General features: G+C 42.2%; 5 protein-coding genes across 6 annotated transcripts; 3 read left to right on the top strand and 2 right to left on the bottom strand.

Moving 5' to 3' along the window:
• Nucleotides 1–211: 211 nt before the first annotated feature.
• On the bottom strand, nt 212–1184 carry LOC9660621 (tetraspanin-3). Its single transcript, XM_002969311.2, has 2 exons — nt 649–1184; nt 212–573 (listed from the first exon to the last, which is right to left on the bottom strand). Exons 1-2 carry the CDS (start codon nt 1153–1155, stop codon nt 301–303), a joined length of 780 nt encoding a protein of 259 aa, XP_002969357.2. The 5' UTR covers nt 1156–1184; the 3' UTR covers nt 212–300.
• A 171-nt stretch (nt 1185–1355) lies between these two features.
• On the top strand, nt 1356–2930 carry LOC112346101 (pentatricopeptide repeat-containing protein At4g02750-like). Its single transcript, XM_024674196.1, has 3 exons — nt 1356–1657; nt 1751–2196; nt 2272–2930. The coding sequence occupies exons 1-3, from the start codon at nt 1356–1358 to the stop codon at nt 2928–2930; spliced, it is 1407 nt and encodes a 468-aa protein (XP_024529964.1).
• Nucleotides 2931–9058: 6128 nt separating this feature from the next.
• LOC9659735 (polyphenol oxidase I, chloroplastic) lies at nt 9059–10936 on the top strand. The gene has a single exon (XM_024674195.1). The coding sequence runs from the start codon at nt 9059–9061 to the stop codon at nt 10934–10936; it is 1878 nt and encodes a 625-aa protein (XP_024529963.1).
• A 1867-nt stretch (nt 10937–12803) lies between these two features.
• On the bottom strand, nt 12804–14211 carry LOC9660620 (proteasome subunit beta type-6). Its single transcript, XM_002969310.2, has 9 exons — nt 14095–14211; nt 13973–14039; nt 13834–13910; nt 13726–13781; nt 13593–13665; nt 13426–13537; nt 13295–13368; nt 13174–13248; nt 12804–13106 (listed from the first exon to the last, which is right to left on the bottom strand). The coding sequence occupies exons 1-9, from the start codon at nt 14143–14145 to the stop codon at nt 12972–12974; spliced, it is 720 nt and encodes a 239-aa protein (XP_002969356.1). The 5' UTR covers nt 14146–14211; the 3' UTR covers nt 12804–12971.
• On the top strand, nt 14187–16371 carry LOC9660619 (uncharacterized protein KIAA0930 homolog). 2 transcript variants are annotated; one of them, XR_002992318.1, is made up of 13 exons: nt 14187–14255; nt 14305–14485; nt 14551–14634; nt 14685–14791; nt 14845–14905; nt 14960–15019; nt 15067–15141; nt 15189–15302; nt 15349–15403; nt 15456–15566; nt 15629–15825; nt 15875–15936; nt 15993–16371. XR_002992318.1 is itself a non-coding variant. In XM_024674410.1 (12 exons), exons 1-12 carry the CDS (start codon nt 14233–14235, stop codon nt 15881–15883), a joined length of 1077 nt encoding a protein of 358 aa, XP_024530178.1. In that variant the 5' UTR covers nt 14187–14232; the 3' UTR covers nt 15884–16371. The 2 variants fall into 2 exon arrangements, 1 of the variants encoding a protein (XP_024530178.1); XM_024674410.1 differs by having other exon boundaries at nt 15875–16371.
• The last annotated feature ends 4234 nt before the right edge of the window (nt 16372–20605 follow it).

Below are 20605 nucleotides of genomic sequence, written 5' to 3'. Positions count from 1 at the left end.
TTTGTTTTGATTGTAACTCTTGGCGTGGGCGCGGCAGTAGCATCTGATTCTGTCGCGCGCGAGTTACCGCAGCGCCTGATCATGGCAGGAGTTCCAGATTTGGGAGCTCTCGGTTTGTTTGCGCAACATAACTGCGCACACTGAGCGGCATGTGCTCTTAAAACCCGTGCCCTAAAACCTGGAAACGCGCGCGCAAACTTTCAAATTTCGAACTTATCCCTTAGAATATTCTTCCTTGCACACTTGGAAAACAAATATCCACACCGCACAAACAATGCAAAACGAGGGAGACGATCGTCACTACCTTGCTTTGGCGCCCCGGAACGCGCTCAGCGCGAGGGCGTACGCGAGGATCAAGATCGCCAGCACCACCACGTCGATGATCGCCACGGTCCTCCAGCGGCTCTTCACTTGCTGGAGCAGCCCCGCCTTGCACGAATCGCAGTTGAAGCAGAGATCGTCGTTGTTCCAGCGCCGGCAATCGGGATTGGCATCCGGAGTGAGGGCGTGGAACCAGTTGGTGGCGTTCCTCCACTGGTAATTGCAAGCGAAGGGAGGCTTGCAGCATCCAGACTGATCACAACACGAGTAATCGATCGATCGATCGCTCTCGGAAGAAAGAAACTTTAGATTGCTCGATGAGCTTACCTCGACCGCTGAGAGATCCGCCATGTTGAACTTGTCCAGGGTGTTGTAACTCTCCGCCATGTCGTCGCAGGTCTTGGCGTCGCGGAGGCAGAGGGTGATGAGGCTCCAGCTCTTGTGATCCTCGACGCGATTCCGGAGCCAGTCGGAGTAGTCATTGAACTCGAATTCCTTGTAGACTTTGCCCACCAATCCATGGCCGTTCTGGCCCGAGGTCACCACGAACGCGAAGAGGACGAATGCCATGAGCGTGAGGATCGCCATGAGCATGAAGATGGTGTAGAATGCGAGCAGCGCACCGTTCATCGTCAGCGCGCCGGCAATCCCCGCCAGAGAGATTAGAGTGATGGCGACGCCCAGGACGATGATCGGCCACTCGAGGAAGCGGACGCAATCGGTGCTGTGCTTGGTGGAGAGCCAGATCCCGGTGCCCAGAACCACGATCCCACAGAGGAGCGTGATACCACTGAAGGCAGCCATAGCCATATTGCTCATTCTCCTCCTCGCCATCGCTGATCCGGACAGAGTGCGGTGAGAAAGAGGAGGAATTGGCTCGAATTGATTGATCCATCGCGACTGAGTGATTATATCGTGCTCCGCGAAGGCGTACAATCGCGCCCAAGGAAAGGATCTTGCTTTCTTCGCTGTAACTTCTAATCAAGGAACAGAGAAAGAGGGAAACAGAGGAGCAAAATTTAAGTATTGGGAATATGCGAGATGCTTTTCTTTCCCGGGAAAGCATTGCCTCTGCCCTAAAATCATGTGGCGATGGAAGAGATCTGGCACGGGGCCGAGAGGTCCTTGCGTCTGCCGCGATCGATCTCTCCCGGGATACCTTCCTTGCGAATCTGGCAGTGGAGATGTTTGGAAAGTGCGGGGATCTGGAGGCTGCGTGGGGGATCTTCGCTGGGATCAGCAATCGCAATGTCTTCTCCTGGACGATCATGATCTTTGGGTTTAGCGCAAGCGGCAAGATCGAGCAGGCCAAGAATGTCTTTGATGCGGCACCAGAGTGGAACCTCTTCTCCTGGAACACGATGCTCGCGGCGTATGCCCAAAATGGGCATTTTTTCGAGGCAAAGAAGCTGTTTGCCGCCATGGTCAGGCGCGATGTGGTCTCCTGGAACACAATCCTGGCAGTCTGTGCGCAAACTGGCGATCTGGATGGGGTGATTGAGGTGTTTGATCGTATGCCGGAGCGCGATCTAATCTCCTGGAACACTATGCTTGCAGCATATGCCCAGAAAGGAGATCATCACGCTCGTGGCGCTCGCTTGATCTTCGCCCAAATGCCAGAGCGCAATCTCGTGTCGTGGGCGACGATGCTCCAGGCTTGTCTTGCGGCAAGAGATCTCGCCGCCGCCCTGGATCTCTTTGACAAGATGCCCGAACGCAATGCTGTGGCATGGACGATCATGATCCAGGCGCTCGCACAGAGGGGCGATGTCGCGGATTCAATCCAGATTTACGAGTCCATGCCCGAGCCCAGCGTCGTCTCCTCCAATGCAATCTTGGGCCTCCTTGTCGCGCGCCATAAGCTGGATAAAGCTCGTGAGATCTTCTCCCAGCTCCAGCAGCGCGATCTTGTGACTTGGAACACGATGATCGCGGCGATGGCGTCAAGAGGGCACCTCGAGGAAGCAAGATGGATGCTGGAGAGTATGCCCGAGTGGGAGCTATGGACCTGGAACTCGCTCCTTGCGGGATATACCCAACAAGGGCATCTGGGCCTCGCGCAAGAAATCCTCGCTCTCATGCCCGAGAGAGACATCGTCTCCTGGAACTCCATCCTGGCGGCATTCTCCCACCGCGGGAATCTCCAGGAATCCAAGAGGATCTTCCAGAGAATGCCCGAATGGAACGTTGTGTCGTGGACGTCGGTGATCTCCGCGTGTAGCCAGTCCGGCGATGGAGCGCAAGCGACTGATCTCTTTCGTGAGATGATCCAGCACGGGCTTCTCCCTGACCAAGTTGCGTATTTGAGTGCCTTGGTTGCTTGCAGCCACGCAGGGCGGCTTCGCGAGGGACACGAGATCTTCGTTTCAATGAGCGGCGACTGTGGAGTCAAGCCTCAGCCCAGACACTACTGCTCGATGCTGGATCTTTTGGGACGGACTGGGAGATTGAGCCAGGCGAGAGAGCTCCTGGAAACCATGCCTTACGTCCCGGATGGCGCTGCTCGCCGGGGATTTCTCGGCTCGCAAAGGAGTCGGCATGGTTTGAGCTCGTCAGACTGCGCAGTTTTGGGAAGCATTCTTGTTGCGGAAAAGGCTGTGCCAACTTGATTACCAATTGCTTCAATTGAAACAGTGCTTCTTAGTTATTAGTTTCGAGCAAAGGAAAACGAGTGTAAATAATCTTGTAGTTCTCCAAGTACGCGGACTTGGTTTGGAAGCGACTTTCCAAGCTTGACTAAGCTGATGTCGGGTGCGGCGTGCTTTACTTTTGGCTAGGTGGTGGCGATGATCTTCAGTTTTGCATCAACACTCAAGAGTTTCTTTGTGATCGAGTTCACACTTACTGATTCTTTCAGACGCCCCTGAACGTTAGTTCTTACACTGTTTTAACGTCCTCTTGTTGCACAGAATTGGAACAAGATTTCTTCGCAAGTGGATTGTTCCGGAATCCGGACCTTCGCCAAACCCCACACCATCCTTATCCTGGTTTTATTTCAGTCAGTGAAGTCAAATTATATCTAATTGTTGACTTTTCTGGATTTTCGGATTTTCCTTCTTTCAGAAGAGGCTCAACGAGACTTCAACGAAATTCGAGCGTTTGATCGTGATCCATGTTTGTGACAGTGGGAGTTTTCCATCCAACATTTGCTTACACATAAGAACTAGATGACCTGCAACACTCTGCACGAAAGCCTTATTTCAGGAGTGAAAGGGGTAGGGCAGACCACTTATAAGTTATCACATCTCGAAGTGCAATTGCTAGTTACACAAAGGCCAATTCATAAAAGTACTGGATGTTTTATTGATGAGATTCACGAGAACGCATCACAATGTTTAGCTAGGCAATTATAGATACCAGTATCCATTCCTTAACACTTCAGCCAATTAGGGCACTTTGCCATCCGACACCCGAGTTACAAGCATTGGTGTCTCTTGCGATGGTCATAAGTCCCGAAAACCAGAAAACAAGTTGGTACAACCTATGCTGTTGATGAATTGATAGTCACTTGTACAATTGCCACCCGAGTATGCATAGTGATAGTATATCTAAATTTAATTCACCCTTTAAAGATGGCAACTAATCATTCACTTGTACCTTACATATCTCAAGCACATATTCCTTGAAGCCACCTTTCTCCTTGAAACATCCAAAAACACTGTTCATGAGACGAGAAGAAAACCGTTTCCAAGCTATCGTCTTGAATGCTTTTGTGCTTTGATCGATCACCAACCAGGAGAAGCTGATTGAATTCCTGCTGGCCAACTGCCAGAAATTGCACAACCATGAGGATGAGGTAATGGCAATTCGAGCTGGTTTTTAAAGGAGGCGAGTGTGACATGTTTCTGTGCAGTGCAAGCTGCTGGTGGTGGAGTATGGGCCACAGGTGTTGGCAAATCTGGAAGCTGTGCTCGATGACGACGAGATCTGCGCCAAGATTGGAATGTGCCAGTCGACCTTGAGCTTGCCAGGCTCAATAACAATAACACCTTGCTCAATTACGCGCTGGGGCCCTTGTTCAATTACGAGTGTGGAATCCATGACTGAAAATCTATTGAGTTTAGCTGCCTGAAAATGTTCTTGCTTTTGGAAATTTGGATCTCTAACTATGAATTCACATCTGATAGAAGACGTGGTGCAGAGTCGTCATGGAAATGCTCACTGTGACTATCAGATGCAACTAAAATCACTCCTAACCACATAATCACAACATCCCTCTAGACAACATCCCATCCACTCACCAAATAACCCGCTCGCTGTAGATGCCCGTTGAGTGGACCACTTACTGATAAGGGCCAGATTGTTCCGAAACCTAAGCTAACTTAAAGCGTGTAATTCCTGGTATGCTTTCACATCATGAAACATGTGAAAGAAAAAAGTCTTGCACGAATTTTGTTGAATATTGTGAAGACGGTTCCTCAATCTGGATGATCCCTGCTGGTTGGCTAAAAAAACTTAAATTTAAGCATGTTGCATTATGGTCACGAATGCCTAAAGAGCAATATGCTCTATTGATAATGGATACACGGCTTTAAGCTTTCTATGCAGTTCCTTAACTAATGCTTATCGCCGCACATGGCTCACTCCGTACCATGAATTGTTGCTGGAGCTGAATTGAGAATTGCAAATTGACAGTTGCCCCAAAAATGCCCTATATTAAAGACTCTTGAAACTCTTATATATATAACTCTGCTGACTTGACTAGCACTAACCACAAGCATGGTGTTCCTTGTAAGCGGTAGATAACCATTATCCACTTGTTCGTATTATCATGTGAAGATGAAGATACACGATAGTCAAACAATGTCAATCATTAGTTGTGTTCTCTTACATCGCAGCCTGTTCCTATTCACATCCTTTATGGTAATGAGCTGAACAGAAATGAAAATCATAAATAAATAGTGTCTATGACTTGATTTTATCTAGACTTGAATTTTCATAGGTGATACAGTAAGTTGGATACCTACAGCTTATGAACATTACTACTCATATATCCCACAAAACAATCATGCAGTCGTATCGCGAGAGAAGCAGCAGCACTTACTTGAATCGGAAATCAAACAACGTAACTGCTTGTTTGTAATATTCTATAAAAAAAATGTACAGATTCACAAAATATGCAAGATGTTCTAGATGGATGCTACATGTGGAGCTATATTCACCACTCACAGCCAAAGGGATCAGGATGCTGCCACGGCAACTAAGTGCCACCCGCAGCTCAACAAGGACCCGCTTGTTGCAGATGCCCGATGAGTGGACCTCTTGATTTCTGTTTTCATAAATGGCCCCACAAAGTGAAAAATAGTCATGAACATGACATGATGATATTGGAAAAGGTCGTAATCTGGCTGATCAGGAAGAACTCACTGAGTGTTATCAGAGCAAACCATAAATTTAAGCATTTAACAACAGTGACAATGTGACAAAAGCAATGTCCACTACCAAGCATGGATACATGGCTTCAAGCTCTCCCTTTGCAGTTGCCCAGCTGTTGTCCAAAACAAAAATCCCAACCCTCCAATTCAGATGCTCAAGAATAAGTTCCAGCGGATCACCCCATACCACGAGATGTTCTTGGAATAACACTTGTCAACTGACACTTTGAATTAAACTTCACCCAAGTTAAGCAAAACCTTATCTTGCATGACTATAGCAGCTTATTTCTTGTTTATTTATATATAAGGTTTAGGGTTTACTAGCAAGTTAGGGTTTATCATGATTATTGCACTTCAAGCACAATAATGTAACAAAATTTTGTAGCTGTAGTATGTTATCAATTGAATTTTTAATTAATTGAAATTTTAATTTTGATTGCAGCCTAAATAGAAAAACTATAATATACTATGGCATTGTAGCATTTGTTTTAATATTATTAAAATTTAATTAAGTAAATAACAACAGAGTTGAATGTGAACACTACAAACAATTAAAAAAAAGTGATCAGATCATATATTGCCACATACATAAAATTTATGTCAAGAAAACTCTCATCTTAATAAATGTGTTATGTCAGTTTATGATAAGATTGCTACATAATTATCCAAGCTTATCTAGTCTTTATTTTTTGTTATTACAAAGAAAATACTATGGAAACTCATGAGAATAAATTTTTTTGTAAATAATATAAAAAGGACCTAAGTGTAGCGCATGTGATCATGGGATGAGATTTGGATATACTGTCACCATAGAGCTTGGAACCTTGGGGGATAAATGGGGATAAAATAGCCACTAAGGGTTCTCTTATCAAGAAATTGCCCCTTTTCCAGTTGGCTTAAGGGGAGAGAGATAAAGTGTGTTATAGTTGGTATCGAAGCAAATAACACGGATTCGATTCTCATTGATTACCCTTGAGCAAGGTATATTCCTACCCCTAAATTTGAAAATCGTACGAAGGTATCCACCGTGGGACTGCGGTACGGGTGGATAACTAGTTGTCTCACATGGAATAACTAGTCTACACAATGGAAAGATTGGTAGATTGAGTGCGGAAATAGAAGGATTGGTAGATTGAGTGCGGAAATGGAGATGCTGATTCCCTTTGGCTTAGTAGGGGTTGGCTTAGTAGGGGTTGCAATGTCCTTGGAATAACTGGTCTACACAATGGAAGGATTGGGGTGGATTTTTGCCTCACATGGAATAACTGGTCTACATAATGGAAGGATTGGTAGATTGAGTGCGGAAATGGAACACCAATGGAAGGATTGGGGTGGATTTTTGCCTCACATGGAATAGCTGGTCTACATAATGGAAGGATTGGTAGATTGAGTGCGAAAATGGAAGTGTTGGTTCCCTTTTGGCTCAGTAGGGGTTGTTAGTCAATAGTCAATGTCCTTGGAATAGCTGGTCTACACAATGGAAAAATTGGTAAATTGAGTGACAATGGAAGGATTAGTAGATTGAGTGCGGAAATGGAAGTGTTGGTTCCGGAGGTGCTGGTTCCCTTTGGCTCACCTCACATGGAATAGCTAGTCTACACAATGGAAGGATTGGTAGATTAAGTGCAGAAATGAAGATGTTGGTTCCCTTTGGCTCAGTAGGGGTTGCAATGGCCTTGGAATAGTTAGTCTACACAATGGAAGGATTGGGGTGGATTTTTGCCTCACATGGAATAGCTAATCTACACAATAGAAGGATTGGTAGATTGAGTGCGGAAATGGAGGTGCTGGTTCCCTTTAGCTCAGTAGGGGTTGTTAGTCAATAGTCAATGTCCTTGGAATAGCTGATCTACACAATAGAAGGATTGGTAAATTGAGTGACAATGGAAGGATTAGTAGATTGAGTGCAGAAATGGAAGTGTTGGTTCCCGGAGGTGTTGGTTCCCTTTGGCTCAGTAGGGGTTGTTAGTCAATAGTCAATGTCCTTGGAATAGCTGGTCTACACAATGGAAGGATTGATAGATTGAGTGACAATGGAAGGATTAGTAGATTAAGTGTGGAAATGGAAGTGTTAGTTCCCTTTGGCCCCTACTATTGAGTGCAGAAATGGAAGTGTTGGTTCCCGGAGGTGTTGGTTCCCTTTGGCTCAGTAAGGGTTGTTAGTCAATAGTCAATGTCCTTGGAATAGCTGGTCTACACAATCGAAGGATTGGTAGATTGAGTGCGGAAATGGAAGTGCTGGTTCCCTTTGGCTCAGTAGGGGTTGTTAGTCAATAGTCAATGAGGACATTGACATCTCTGAAGGGGGGGTGAGTGTAGCGCATGTGATCATGGGATGAGATTGTTAATGTCCTTGGAATAGCTAGTCTACACAATGGTAGATTGAGTGACAATGGAAGGATTAGTAGATTGAGTGCGGAAATGGAAGTGCTGGTTCCCTTTGGCCCCTACTATTGAGTGCGAAAATGGAGGTGTTGGTTCCCTTTGGTTCAGTAGGGGTTGTTAGTCAATAGTCAATGTCCTTGGAATAACTAGTCTACACAATAGAAGGATTGGTAGATTGAGTGCGAAAATGGAGGTGCTGGTTCCCTTTGGCTCAGTAGGGGTTGTTAATCAATAGTCAATAAGAACATTGACATCTTTGAACGGGGGATATGATCATGGGATGAGATTTGGATATACTGTCACCGTGGATCCTTGAAACCTTGAGGGAATAGCCACTAAGGGCTCTCTCATTGAGCAACTGCCCTTTTTCCAAGGTTAATTACAAAATTAGTGCACAATGTGCTCAATTTTGGCTATAATTCTCCTTACACTCTAATTGTGTTATTAATTTTAGCCATTATTAATAGAAGGTTTTCAGTGCTCCAACTCTTACAAGCTACATTACAAAAGAAATTTATTTAATCATTTTCCGAATTTTCAGTGAATTTTCAATGAAAATTTGATTTCACTGAATTTTCTTGCCACCTTAGTTTTTGAGATTCAAACCCTTATGTTATAAGAAGACAGATGTCCCAATGAATTTGTAGTATGGTACATAATACATATATGAGGTTATAGCTTCAACATATTTAGTGGGCAAACGTTGTACCCTTAAAGTTATAACTGACGATGACACGCGTACCTTAAAGGAAGTAAGTTTGGCTTCGCATTCAGCTAAGCACTGGAGATAACTCCATTAGAAATGAATTCAGGGTTTATGTTTCATAATGCAAATTTAACTCAAACATTTGATGAACGAACACAGAGGCTCTGAAAAGGGCACTGTGTTTCTGAGTCAGGCTGAGTGGGAGCATGTTTTGAGTTCCCATTGAGCAGATTGAGCGGAAGAAGAAAAAGCAGAAGCTCGAGAAGAGGAAATGGGAAGAACACCATCAAGCGCCAGGATTCTGAACAATGTTCTTCCCCGAATGGTTGGCGAAAGTTTGTTATCCAGGCTTCTCGTGACCAAGTTCTATTTTCCAGTTCAAATCTTGTGCTTTCTTTTACTTTCCACAGCAACAGGAAGAAGAGAGGCATCCCTGGGCCTAGCGACTGGGAGTCTCCAGCAGGAGCAGCAAGCATGGGCACGACCCATTGACAACGGAACAATTGATCTAGAGTGGTGCACCCAAGCTGAAACTCCAGCTGGAAAGGTCGGTTGCTGCCCGCCTCGAAGCACAACATCGGTTGTCGACTTCGTCCACAACACCCAGCTCCCCAGTCGCCTGAGGCAGCCCGTTCACCTCCTCAGCTCGGACTACATCGCCAAGTACATTCGAGCCTACGAGCTGATGAAAGCTCTTCCTCCGGACGATCCCCGCAATTTTGACCAGCAAGCCAATGTCCACTGTGCCTACTGCGATGGCGCATTCTTGTACGCCAACAGCACCGAAAGGCTCCACATCCACAGGAACTGGTTCTTCTTTCCCTGGCACCGCTGGTTCCTCTACTTCCACGAGCGAATCCTGGCCAGTTTGATCGAAGACGACACCTTCGCGCTCCCGTTCTGGAACTGGGACAATCAATCCGCTTCAGATCCACTGCCGAATGTCATCCCGCAGATGTACTTGACCAATCCTGTCCTGTTTGACGATTTCCGCAATCCAGATCATTTCCCGCCCCGGCTCGCGGATCTCAATTTCGTCCCTGGCGATGGTGCCCCGATCAGCGATTCGAAGCAGCGCGAAGAGAACAACGCGCTCATGTACAAGCAGCTTGTGAACGCCAGAACGACAAGATTGTTTTATGGTAAGGAGTACCACCCAGGTGACAGTAAGCCGGATGGACTAGGAACAATAGAAAGTGCCCCACATAACACTGTTCACAAATGGACGGGGAGCAGCGGGAAACCCCATTTTGAAGACATGGGGGTGTTCTACTCCGCGGCTAGGGATCCCATCTTCTACCCTCACCACGCCAACCTCGACCGATTGTGGACCGTGTGGAAGACGCTGCCGCGCAACAGGAAGGGGCCCTTCCGCCCCAGAAGGGATTACAAAGATCCGGATTGGCTCAATGCAACGTTCTTGTTCTACGATGAGAAAAGGCGCCTGGTTCGGGTTCGGGTCCGGGATGCGCTTAAAACGGAGCAGCTGGGGTACCGTTACCAGGACATCCACAATGCCTGGGTGACTGCTCGGCCTTCCACCGTTGCTGGAGCGAATTCGAAGCCTCTAGTCTCTGCTTCGCCAGATTCACCTCCAACTGCAGCGGCTGATGTGATTGAAGAGTTCGGGGAGGCAGTGAGCGGCAAGATCCAGAAACTGGAGAGTGTGTTCAGCACTAAGGTGAAGCGGCCACTGAAGAACAAGCTGACCAGGCTGAACAAGGCGCTGGGGCCCTTGTTCAGGATGTTCAGTTACGTGCCGCTCAATAACCTGCCAACCCTGTTCTCAGGTGGAGGTGGTGATAAATCTGATGATGATGATGATGATGATGAAGTTGAGGAGATCCTGGTGATCCAAGGAGTGGAGCTGGATTACAACAAGGCCACCAAATTCGATGTCTACATCAACTATCCAAATGCGAATGAAAACACGCCGGTCAATGTGGTGGAGTTTGCTGGAACTTTTGTGAACGTTCCCAACTCTGCAGGGAAGGGGCACATTATGGAGACGGAGGTGAGGCTAGGAATAAGTGACACGCTAGAGCAGCTAGGGCTGGAAGATGCAGACTACATTGTTGTCACTCTTGTTCCTAGAGGCAGCTCTGGACCAGTCACGTTCAAGGGGTTCAAAATTAAGTACGAGACATAGGATTATCCACTTGTTCGCATTATCATATGAACATACACCAGAAACAATGTCAATCATTAATTGACCTGTTACTGCTATTCATATAGTAATGAGCTGAACATGAATAAATATGCATTGTCTTTGAGTTTATTTTATCAACTCATAAACAATACATGATTTTTGATTTTCAATTCTCCAACTGTTCGTCCATAAAGTTCTGTAAAATATCTACAGATTCACAGGACGTTCAAGATGCAGAGCTATTCACCAGTCACAGCCACAGGGCCCAGGATGCTGCCACGGCAACTAAGAGCCACAACTTAGACTCATACTGTCGGTGTCAGAACTTTACCCATTCAACAATTTCCATGGAAGTTGCAATTGCGTGAGCAACTTTGTTTTGTACGCCGTATAGTATAAATGGCAATCTCCAAGCATCCATACGAGCACAAAACATTCAACAACCCACTTCATACAAAAGGTTCAATATGGTGAGAGCTTTGGTGTTCGTTGCGCTACTCTGCTTCGTGCTCGTCCAGTCCCCTTCCAAGGTGGATGCCACCAATTATCTTGGATACTTAAAACAGAGTTGACATCCAACTCGTCTTCTTGCTTTCAAAGATTAAGAACATCCCTCCACCACCATCAACAAACAAGCTTTCAAAACTTGGATTCTTGGAACAACTAGCATTGTCTTTGGGAAGAACGTAAAATTCGTCCTGGTTGATCCCTGTGTCTGTGAACATGTAAAAATGGATTCCATGGAGTAAGAACAAGACAAAGAAAAATATAAATCCTCTAACGATTCTTCCTTGATTATTATATATAATTATAGCGCACAAAATTTTGTTTCATATCTTCTGCGTTACAAAAAGAATGGAAAGAATCAAGCTAAGAAATTTATATCGTGGCCGTGTCTTCTCCGATCCGCTCTGGCGATGAGTTGGCGAGATGTTCTGGGACAACTTGTATCCTGGCTTATGCCCGCTCCTCCAATGCAATCTTGGGCCTCCTTGTAGGTTGGTTCAAGCGCGCGAGATCTTCTCCAGGCTCCAGCAGCGCGATCTTGTGACTGGGAACACGATGATCGCCATCAAGAGGGCACCTTGAGGATGGAACTCACTCCTTGCGGGATATACCCAACAAGGGCATCTGGGCCTCGCCCAAGAAATCCTCGCTCTCATGCCCGAGAGAGACATCGTCTCAACTCCATCCTGGCGGCATTCTTCCACCGCGGGAATCTCCAGGAATCCAAGAGAATCATCCAAAGAATGCCGGGACGTTGTGTCGTGGACGTCGGTGATCTTTGCATGTAGAGGGGCTATAGAGGGCTCTTTCAAGACGGGCTTTGCGTATCTGAGTGCTTTGGTTGCTTGCGCGAGGGACGCGAGACCTTTGTTTCGATGAGCGGCAAGACACTGTTGGGGCGGACTGGGAGATTGAGCCTCCTGGAAACCATGCCTTACCTCCCGGATGGCGGCATTGTTTGAGCTCGTCAGACTGGAAGTTCTTCTTGCGGAAAAGGCTGTGCCAACTTGATTAGGGCTATATCGAATTGTTTGCTTGTTTCTATTTTCAATCAGCTGACTTTTCTGGATTTTCGAATATTTCAATGAGATTTTAGTGAGGGTTATGTTATGCAAATGGATCAATCAGAACTAGATGGAACAGCTTATATACTAGGCCGCAAGGGAGGAACCGCCGACCTCCATCTGACATTTGCTTACACATAAGAACTAGATGACCTGTAGCACTCAGCCAACAGCTGCACGAAAGCCTCAAAGGGGCAGGGAATGCTTGGAGATTGCCATTTAGTACGAAACAAAGTTGCTCACGCTTCCATGGAAATTGTTGAACGGGCAAGCTCTGGCACCGACGTTTCTCTTAGTACGAGTCTTAAGTTGGTTGTCTTGTATAACTACAGCGACTTACAGATCGTCTTCTTGTTTTCAAAATTAAGAACACCAGGAATTGCAGACCACCTCCATGTCCATCAACAAACAAGTTTTCAAAACTTGAACAAGCTTTTCACGGATTTAAAGTCCTGAATTCGGTTCTAGACAACCATCCATTCACCGTTGGCATTTTCCAGAGCCTCGAGAGCCGTAGACACGCCCGCCGGTATGTCCTCGTGCCACTTTGGTAGCCTGTCGTGGCTGAAATAATCCCGAGTCACGCCCGCCGAGCTTATCTGGAAATCACACCAGGAAGTTCCACTTAATACAAGAGAAAGTATGTTCTCGCGACATTCTACTCACTGTCACAGTTCGCACGACGCCACCACTGCCGCCATCACGAGCCATGGCGAGAGACACGGCTTTAACGACGAGGTCCTGCCAGAAAAGATCAGGAAAGTGGAGAGAAATTTGGAGGACATACTTGTGCTTCTTGTTTGCTCATTCCTGGCCTCCACGCTTGATCGAGAAAACCAAATATATAGGTCGATCCAGAGCCTGGCAGGAAAGAGGGAAGGCATAAGAACTGGAATTTCTAAACACGCTTCGATTTACCTCCAATCGTGAAAGGCACGCGGAGTAAAGTTCCACCGATTGGCACACCGAAGATGCTACCTTTCTCGTGCTTGTCCCAACCTCCGACGATCATTCCAGCCTCGAGGAAGGACTAAAAGCAACACACACTGTTTATATAGATCAGTCAAAGCTGCTGCTAAACAAACCTTGTTCGAGTAGGCAATCTCTCTAACCAGCTTCGCAGCTGCCTTGACAGTTGCTTGTTCACCCAAAACAATCCTGGATCCATAAAGACAAACAAGTAAGAGAGAACGAAAACCATGAAAATCGATCACTTACGTGTGCTGGTGGAGGAGGTAACGAACGTAATCGGAGATTACTTGCGTGTCTGCTGCCTGGAACAAGATATAAGGACAAAGAAATCACAAAACACCAAAAACAAGCTACCGATCCAGATCGACAAATGTAGACATTGTCGGTCAGCTTGGAGATTTTATCGGAAGCTCGGTTTGCGACATAGATTCCTGATTGCGCAAAGGAAAAATGGGAGCTACCAATGAAAGATAAAGAGTTAAACTCTTTGTACCTGTTGTGGTTCGCGAATCAGCTCCAAGAACAACACCGTCGGCGTACTCCACGCCAATGATCGTGGTCTACGCGCGGACACAGGAAAATCAAGCTCAGCTGGAGATCGAATGCTATACTTACGCCCATGCTGTGCGCGGCAGTCATCCAGCTCGAATCGTCGGAGAGCGCCATCGCCAAATGCCACTAGAGAAAAGAGAGAAGCGAAGAACCCTATAATACCAAGAACCCTAATCCCAGTTTCATGAAAGCGAGGAACAAATGTCGGTGAGCGCCCCCTCCAGGTATGATCACTTAGTAAGGGCAATAGATTCTCAGCTCGCGCTTGCGCAGGGACGAGCTTCTTGCGATTGTCCGCAAGTATTCGAGCTCTCTCGGCCAGACTATCGCGCGCGATGGGGAGGAGAGCGGGGATTCGCACTTTTGGCAAGAAATGCTGGACATGTTCTTCGTCCGTGGTCTTGTGGAGTCGAAAACAACGAGCGACGATCTTCTCTTCTTCGTGAATTTGCTCGTAAGTGTCCGGAAAAAATTCTTTCTCTTCTATTGAGACTCGATTTTCTTCTCGGTTTTCTCCAGAGCTTAGAATTTGGCGGTGGTGGATTCAATGACGAAGGAAAAATCTTCGCGGAGCCATGCTTCGTGCGCCGATGGCAACCACAGGTTTGTCTCTCATTTTGTTCTTCAAGTAGCATCTCTCTTGGCTTCCACAGCTAAGTAAAGTTCTTGGAGATAGAACACGGGAAGTGGACTGGAGACGATCCTTTTATCTCAACCTTGTAGTGCACACAACATACACATTAACAGTTTCGATTTGTAGGTATTTATCGAACGATTTGCTTGGTGTTTCTCTCACGCTTTCTCATCCTGCAGCCGAGAAGAGTTGCTTAGATATCGAAATTCCTCCGGAAGTTCTCTGGAATCCATCTATAAGGTTCAGCTCTGTTTTCTCGTTTTTTTTCTTTCTTGACAATGCCTTGTTTTCCAGATCACAAAAAATGTTTTTGCCTCGCCAAGCCGCTCAAATTTTCAAACAAAGTCTTCAAAAGTAAGTGCTTCGTTTTGGCGTTGTCTTCCTGATCTTGGGACTTCCAGGCTTCGGAGACGGTGTCATCTTATCCCGACATTTACTTCTCGGTTGATGATCACGACGATACATTTGAACACCTGGTAAATCTTGGTCATCTTCTCGTCTTGATCTTATGCTTCTCGTGCAGATTCTTAAAAATGAAGATCATTGTTACTGCGTTCTCCTTCACGCCACGGGAGGAGCGGCATTTGGATCCGGGAGACTTATAAGAGGAAAAGATGGTTCACGCTCGAGCGCAGTGGTAATACTTTTCCGTCACACACCATTCTTCTCACGCCTTGTTCCAGGTGACATTGTTTTCGGGATTTGTAAGTTACGAAATGGTGCGTTCCGCTTTTGAAAGTAAGTGCACATAGAGCCACTACGTAGCGTTCTTACTCTTCGGAGTTTCCAGGTGGAAAATTGAGCTTTGGATTTTTACATTTGGGAGGCAAGTCGGAGAGGCTTGTGATGCGAGGGCCTGGTGGCCGTGGCGAAGTTGACGTGATTGTTACAAGAGTACCAGGTAGCAAGAATTATTTTTACGTGAAGAGATTCACAAAGTTGTTTTTCTGCTACCACGATCAGATCCCAGCGAGGAACCAGTCGAAGCACCAGGAGCAAAGCTTGGGATCGGTACCATCGTGCGAAAGGCGGCCGACGCGGCAAAGCACGCTTATCTAGCTGCATCGTCGGGGCCAAATGAGGACTTGATTCCACTCAGATGCTCGCTTCTCTCGGTTTCACTCGACTGGGAGACACTAGCTCACGATCTACTATTTAAGGTTCTATCTTGTGATTTTCTATCTTCAGTTCTAATGTAATATCGTGCAGGGCTTGTAAGCTTGTATAGAAGCGATGGTTTAGTCTCCCTGTGAGGTATTCTCGATCCAAAGGTACCATTTTTCCAAATGGTTTTCGAAGAATTTGAGCTCCAACCCTTCCACGTCAGACGCAGCATGGATCTCTGCATCGTCTCAAGATCGGTACTTTCAGGAATTTTCCATCCTGCGTGTATTCTGAGACCAGCGAGCAATAATCGATCCTCGCCTCGGAGCGTTTCTCCCAGCAACACTCAATCTTATCTCTTTGCCTAGGAGCTTCCATTGTCATCAGCGATCAAACTCTCCTATGACAATGGAAGCTGCCAGCGCCTTGCCTTGTGGCATTGAGTGTCGCTTACCTCCAGTTACGGAAGGCGCTCCACTCACCGACTTCACAGCCCATTAAATTAGTTCACTTATTTAGTTCAAAACTTGTTAAACACCCATGGAACTCTAACTAACTAAAATTTGATTATAAATAATAACAATTCTAAACTGTTAGAAACATTAGTATAATCCTTAGTATATTTTCATTTAACAATCAATAATAATTTAGTTATTTATTATTATGGAGTAATAGTTTTATCACTTCGTGCCATAATGCAATTATTAAAATTCAAAGTTGAATTGTAACTTGTTATTAATAGTGCCATCTCATTTTTTACTATTTAAAAAATTAAATAATTCACTTTCTCATGTTATATTTCTAAATAATCATTTAAATAAATATTATATACAAATTAAAACACATGATTGTGAAATATTACTATCTTTCAAAAACACACAAATGTGTTTGCTCATTTGTGTATACATTCAATAATTTCTAATGTGTTACAATTTGGAATTTAAAATAAAATTTAGCAAAAAGAAAGATTATATACTTAAGGCCCAAAAAAACTTCATCATAATAAATACACAAATATTTATTTTATCATTATTATAGCATAAATTGAGTTATATAGAAATATAATTTTAAGAAAATTTCTATAAGTAATAAAAGTTATTTATGTTTTATTTAACAATGAGATTATTAAACTATATTTTTTAAATCAACTTAAAAAAATATTAGCTTTTATAAGCTATAGAAGACCTTAAAAAATTATCAAATATAATTATAAAAAGAAAATAAACTAAAAAAAAAGTTGTGGAATGAGTTTCTTAAATATAAAATTTAAGTTTATTACGTTGCCAAAATATAAAAATTTAAATCTCTTTTTCAAATTATTTCGATTAAATGATTTTTTTTATCAAACTAGTATAAAACAACTCTTTTTAAACCCTAAAAAGATGTTTTTTGGTTTAATATTTTATGTATCACACCTTTTTTATGTATTTTACACACAGTTTTGAACACTTTTTCAATGATAACAATTATTTTTAACTTATTTAATTTAATTTTTTTGACCAACATATCCTCTAGCAAATAATAATGGTAGTAACAAATTTTATATTATGACTTGTATATTAAAAAATGTTAAGTTTTATATATATAATTTAAATATTAGGAAAAAAATAAAACCATAGACTAAAAATAAATTTAAAAATATAAATTTAATTAATCAATAATTTAATATTTTAATTAGTAAAAATGCTTAAATAAGTTTTTACCCCATTTTTCTCATAACATTGAATAAAGGATTAAATTGAACTTGAAAAGTAGGAATTTGTAAGAATTTATTTTTCTAAAAAAGTTTTTTTGTTTATTTTGTTAGGAAATAATTAATTTGAGTTATGCTGCTTCATATCGTCAATCATCCCATTTCTTTATTAAAATAATATTATAAAAAGAATAAAAAATATTTTATAATATATATTTTTGTGTGAAGTGTTTGGTCTAATTAATAAAAATAAATAAAAAATATAAATTAATATGTTTCTATCTTGAAAAATATAAATTGTTAATTCTTTCAATAATTATATTAATGTATTGAATAAATATACACTATCCCTTTAAGATTAAACCTACCATGACTATTAAACTTAACAATAGAGCTGAGTGAATATTTTTCAATTTCTAAAGCTACTTATAATCTTTAAAGTTTTTCAAGGTTCAAACTTTTACTAAATTATCATTTTAATTAAATAATAATAATTATAAGAAACTATTCAAATCCACTTACTATTCTTTAGTTATAACTATCTCCTTTAATTTTAATAACCTTTTAATGTATAAAGTAATTCATTTTTGAAACCAAATATTAATATGAAATATAAATCCCGAAATCCCAAAGTAGAATTAAATGTCTGCCATATGGGAATAACTAAGGTAGAAGTCCAATAAATATAACATGTTTGGACCAAAAGCTCTAATTTGGAAAATTGAAATGTGGAAATAAAACTTCTAAAGAAAAACTCAAGTTTGATTTGGACAATTTAAGAATGAGAATAAAACTCTTAAGAAAACACCCGAAGAATGAGAATGAAATGATTGATAAACAAATATCAAAAAGGGACAAAAGAATGACCAATACGTAATACAAAAGCAACTAAAAAATATCCAACTTTAGTAAAGATTAGTTAGCAAAACTATATTTACTACTATGACACTAAGCTCAAAATGCATTTATAATTGAGACTAAAATGGTATTTGATCATCTTTATGCCCCTAATTTTTATTCTTGATTAATGAAAATATTATGAATTTTCTAATCACCCAATCTAATACTACTAAAACCCAAGAACAGTATCCTAAAAGTTTTTTAATTAATTGAAATAGAGGATATACTCTTATTTATAGGCCTTTTTTTTAATATTTGAACTATTATAGATCCTCTCTTGAGTTATTCTCTTTGGTTGTTTACAAGAATGATATTAAAACTATCTCACTTCATTATGAAATATCACCTAAATATGTCTAAAGGGTGGGATGAAAGCCTAAAGTGATCATCTCTCAGACTTTAAAAGGTTTTGTAAGTTTTTGTGAGATAGTAAAGGGAGGATTTTAATAGTAAAAGAAAGTTATACCTACTTAATGAGTGAAGAGTCTAAGGCTAAAGTAAACATAAATGGACAATTAATATTATTTCCTCCAAGAGTTTGAATGATTGATAGGGGTGGGGTGAATTAACACTCTTAGATATGTTTTGATATTTGGCCCTAAATATATTCAACACATCACTAGGGTACTTTATATACCTCTTAGATATTTAGTAGTTGGATTGAAAGTGCCACCTATAATTCGAATTGGGTGACATTACCTACTTGGATACTTTATATGGCTCACCAAAATTTCATTTTAGCCACATAATTGAGGCAATATTGTGATGGAAGGTGAATATATCCATAAGGCTTATGTTGGGTTATAGTGTTTTGAAGTGGTATTTGAAAATCCTTGATTGTAGAAAGGAAAATGAATGGTCCTCTTGCTTAGTAATAAAAAATATGGTTACATGAAGAGGAAGTCCCATGGATTAATGAAATTTATTAGATAGGTTTTTAGACTTTGACTTAGTGATGGTGTTAATAAGCACTATTATGATTAAAAAGGAGCTTTATAGGGATCAAATAAAGGATATTAGAGGATAATATTCCCTCATATCATAGAGCTACTAAGGAAATGGTTATAAAGTGAGCTTTCATGGAAAGGATGGTTTTGTTTTAAAGAGATGGGTTTATAGTGCAAGTGGTCTTGGACTAGCAATTAAGATAATGAAAATAAATATAGCTTTAATGTAAGAAACTAATAATCAATGATACCTTTAGAGGGTTAGGTGTGAATTTAATGTGAATTTGAAGCTATCTTTTGAGTTTTAAGAAACATCCTAAGTTGGGATAAGGACTTATGGAGATTATAAGGCTTTTATTTATGTGTGTTTTAGTAGCTAAAGTAGAATAAAAAAATTAGTCATTTATAATTAACTTTGAGTGCATAATATAACATAAAAAACATTTTAAGAAATTAAGTTTTATATTTGAAAACGCTTTTTGGTTCAATTTCAAAAAGTCTACATGTATAAAATCAAATAAATACTAAATTTAAGAACATTAAATATACTTTAATAGGTATTTTAGTTACTTAGAAATATAAGAAGCAAGATGAAAAGCGAGAGGAGGTTTTTGTGTAAATAAAACTGGGAATCTTGGTGCTTGCAGCCATTTAGGCTATGGGAAAATGGGATAAAAAATTGATCAAATTCTTGCCACCAGACCAAGACAAACCAAGACAAGACTCACCTCCATCTGGAGCTCAAAGTTTAGGGTTTTAAACGGCTAAACCCTAAACCCTAACCAATTGTCACCAAACCAAGACAACCACAGCCCATCTTCTCCGCTTTTAAGCCATCTTTTGAAACTGCAATGGAGTTGCTTTATATACTAGATCAAGGTATGCTAATCTCTGCTACTGGTATGCTAATTTGAGTTTCTGAAAGTCGATCAGTATTTCGAGTTACCAAAGCGATCAAAAAATTTGGCTGCTGGAAACATTCACAAGAATCGCAGCCATCAGCTCCATCAATTGCTGCCTAGGACGGGGACCGGTTCATGAATACCGTGCTGCTGAAATACGAAGATGATTTGGCGTAGTGTGGCCCCATGATTGGGCGGGATCATGTGTTCGCTTAGCTCACACAGTTCCAGAACTACTCTGCTCGCGGCTCACATCGCTCCCTGGAAGAAGGATCAATGCAAGTATTTGATGCAAAATGCTGGTGATTTTTCGTCTTTAACGCAAGAAGAAAACCAAGAACATTGTGGAAATGATGTGAGCTCTTTATTTAGTTCACCTTTATGTAAAACAAAG

Source organism: Selaginella moellendorffii, unplaced genomic scaffold (genome assembly GCF_000143415.4).
Source record: "Selaginella moellendorffii unplaced genomic scaffold, v1.0 SELMOscaffold_12, whole genome shotgun sequence".
NCBI classification, from domain to species: Eukaryota; Viridiplantae; Streptophyta; class Lycopodiopsida; order Selaginellales; family Selaginellaceae; genus Selaginella; species Selaginella moellendorffii.
The sequence above is the reverse complement of the archived record's forward strand: the minus strand, read 5'-3'. Positions and strand labels throughout refer to the sequence as shown.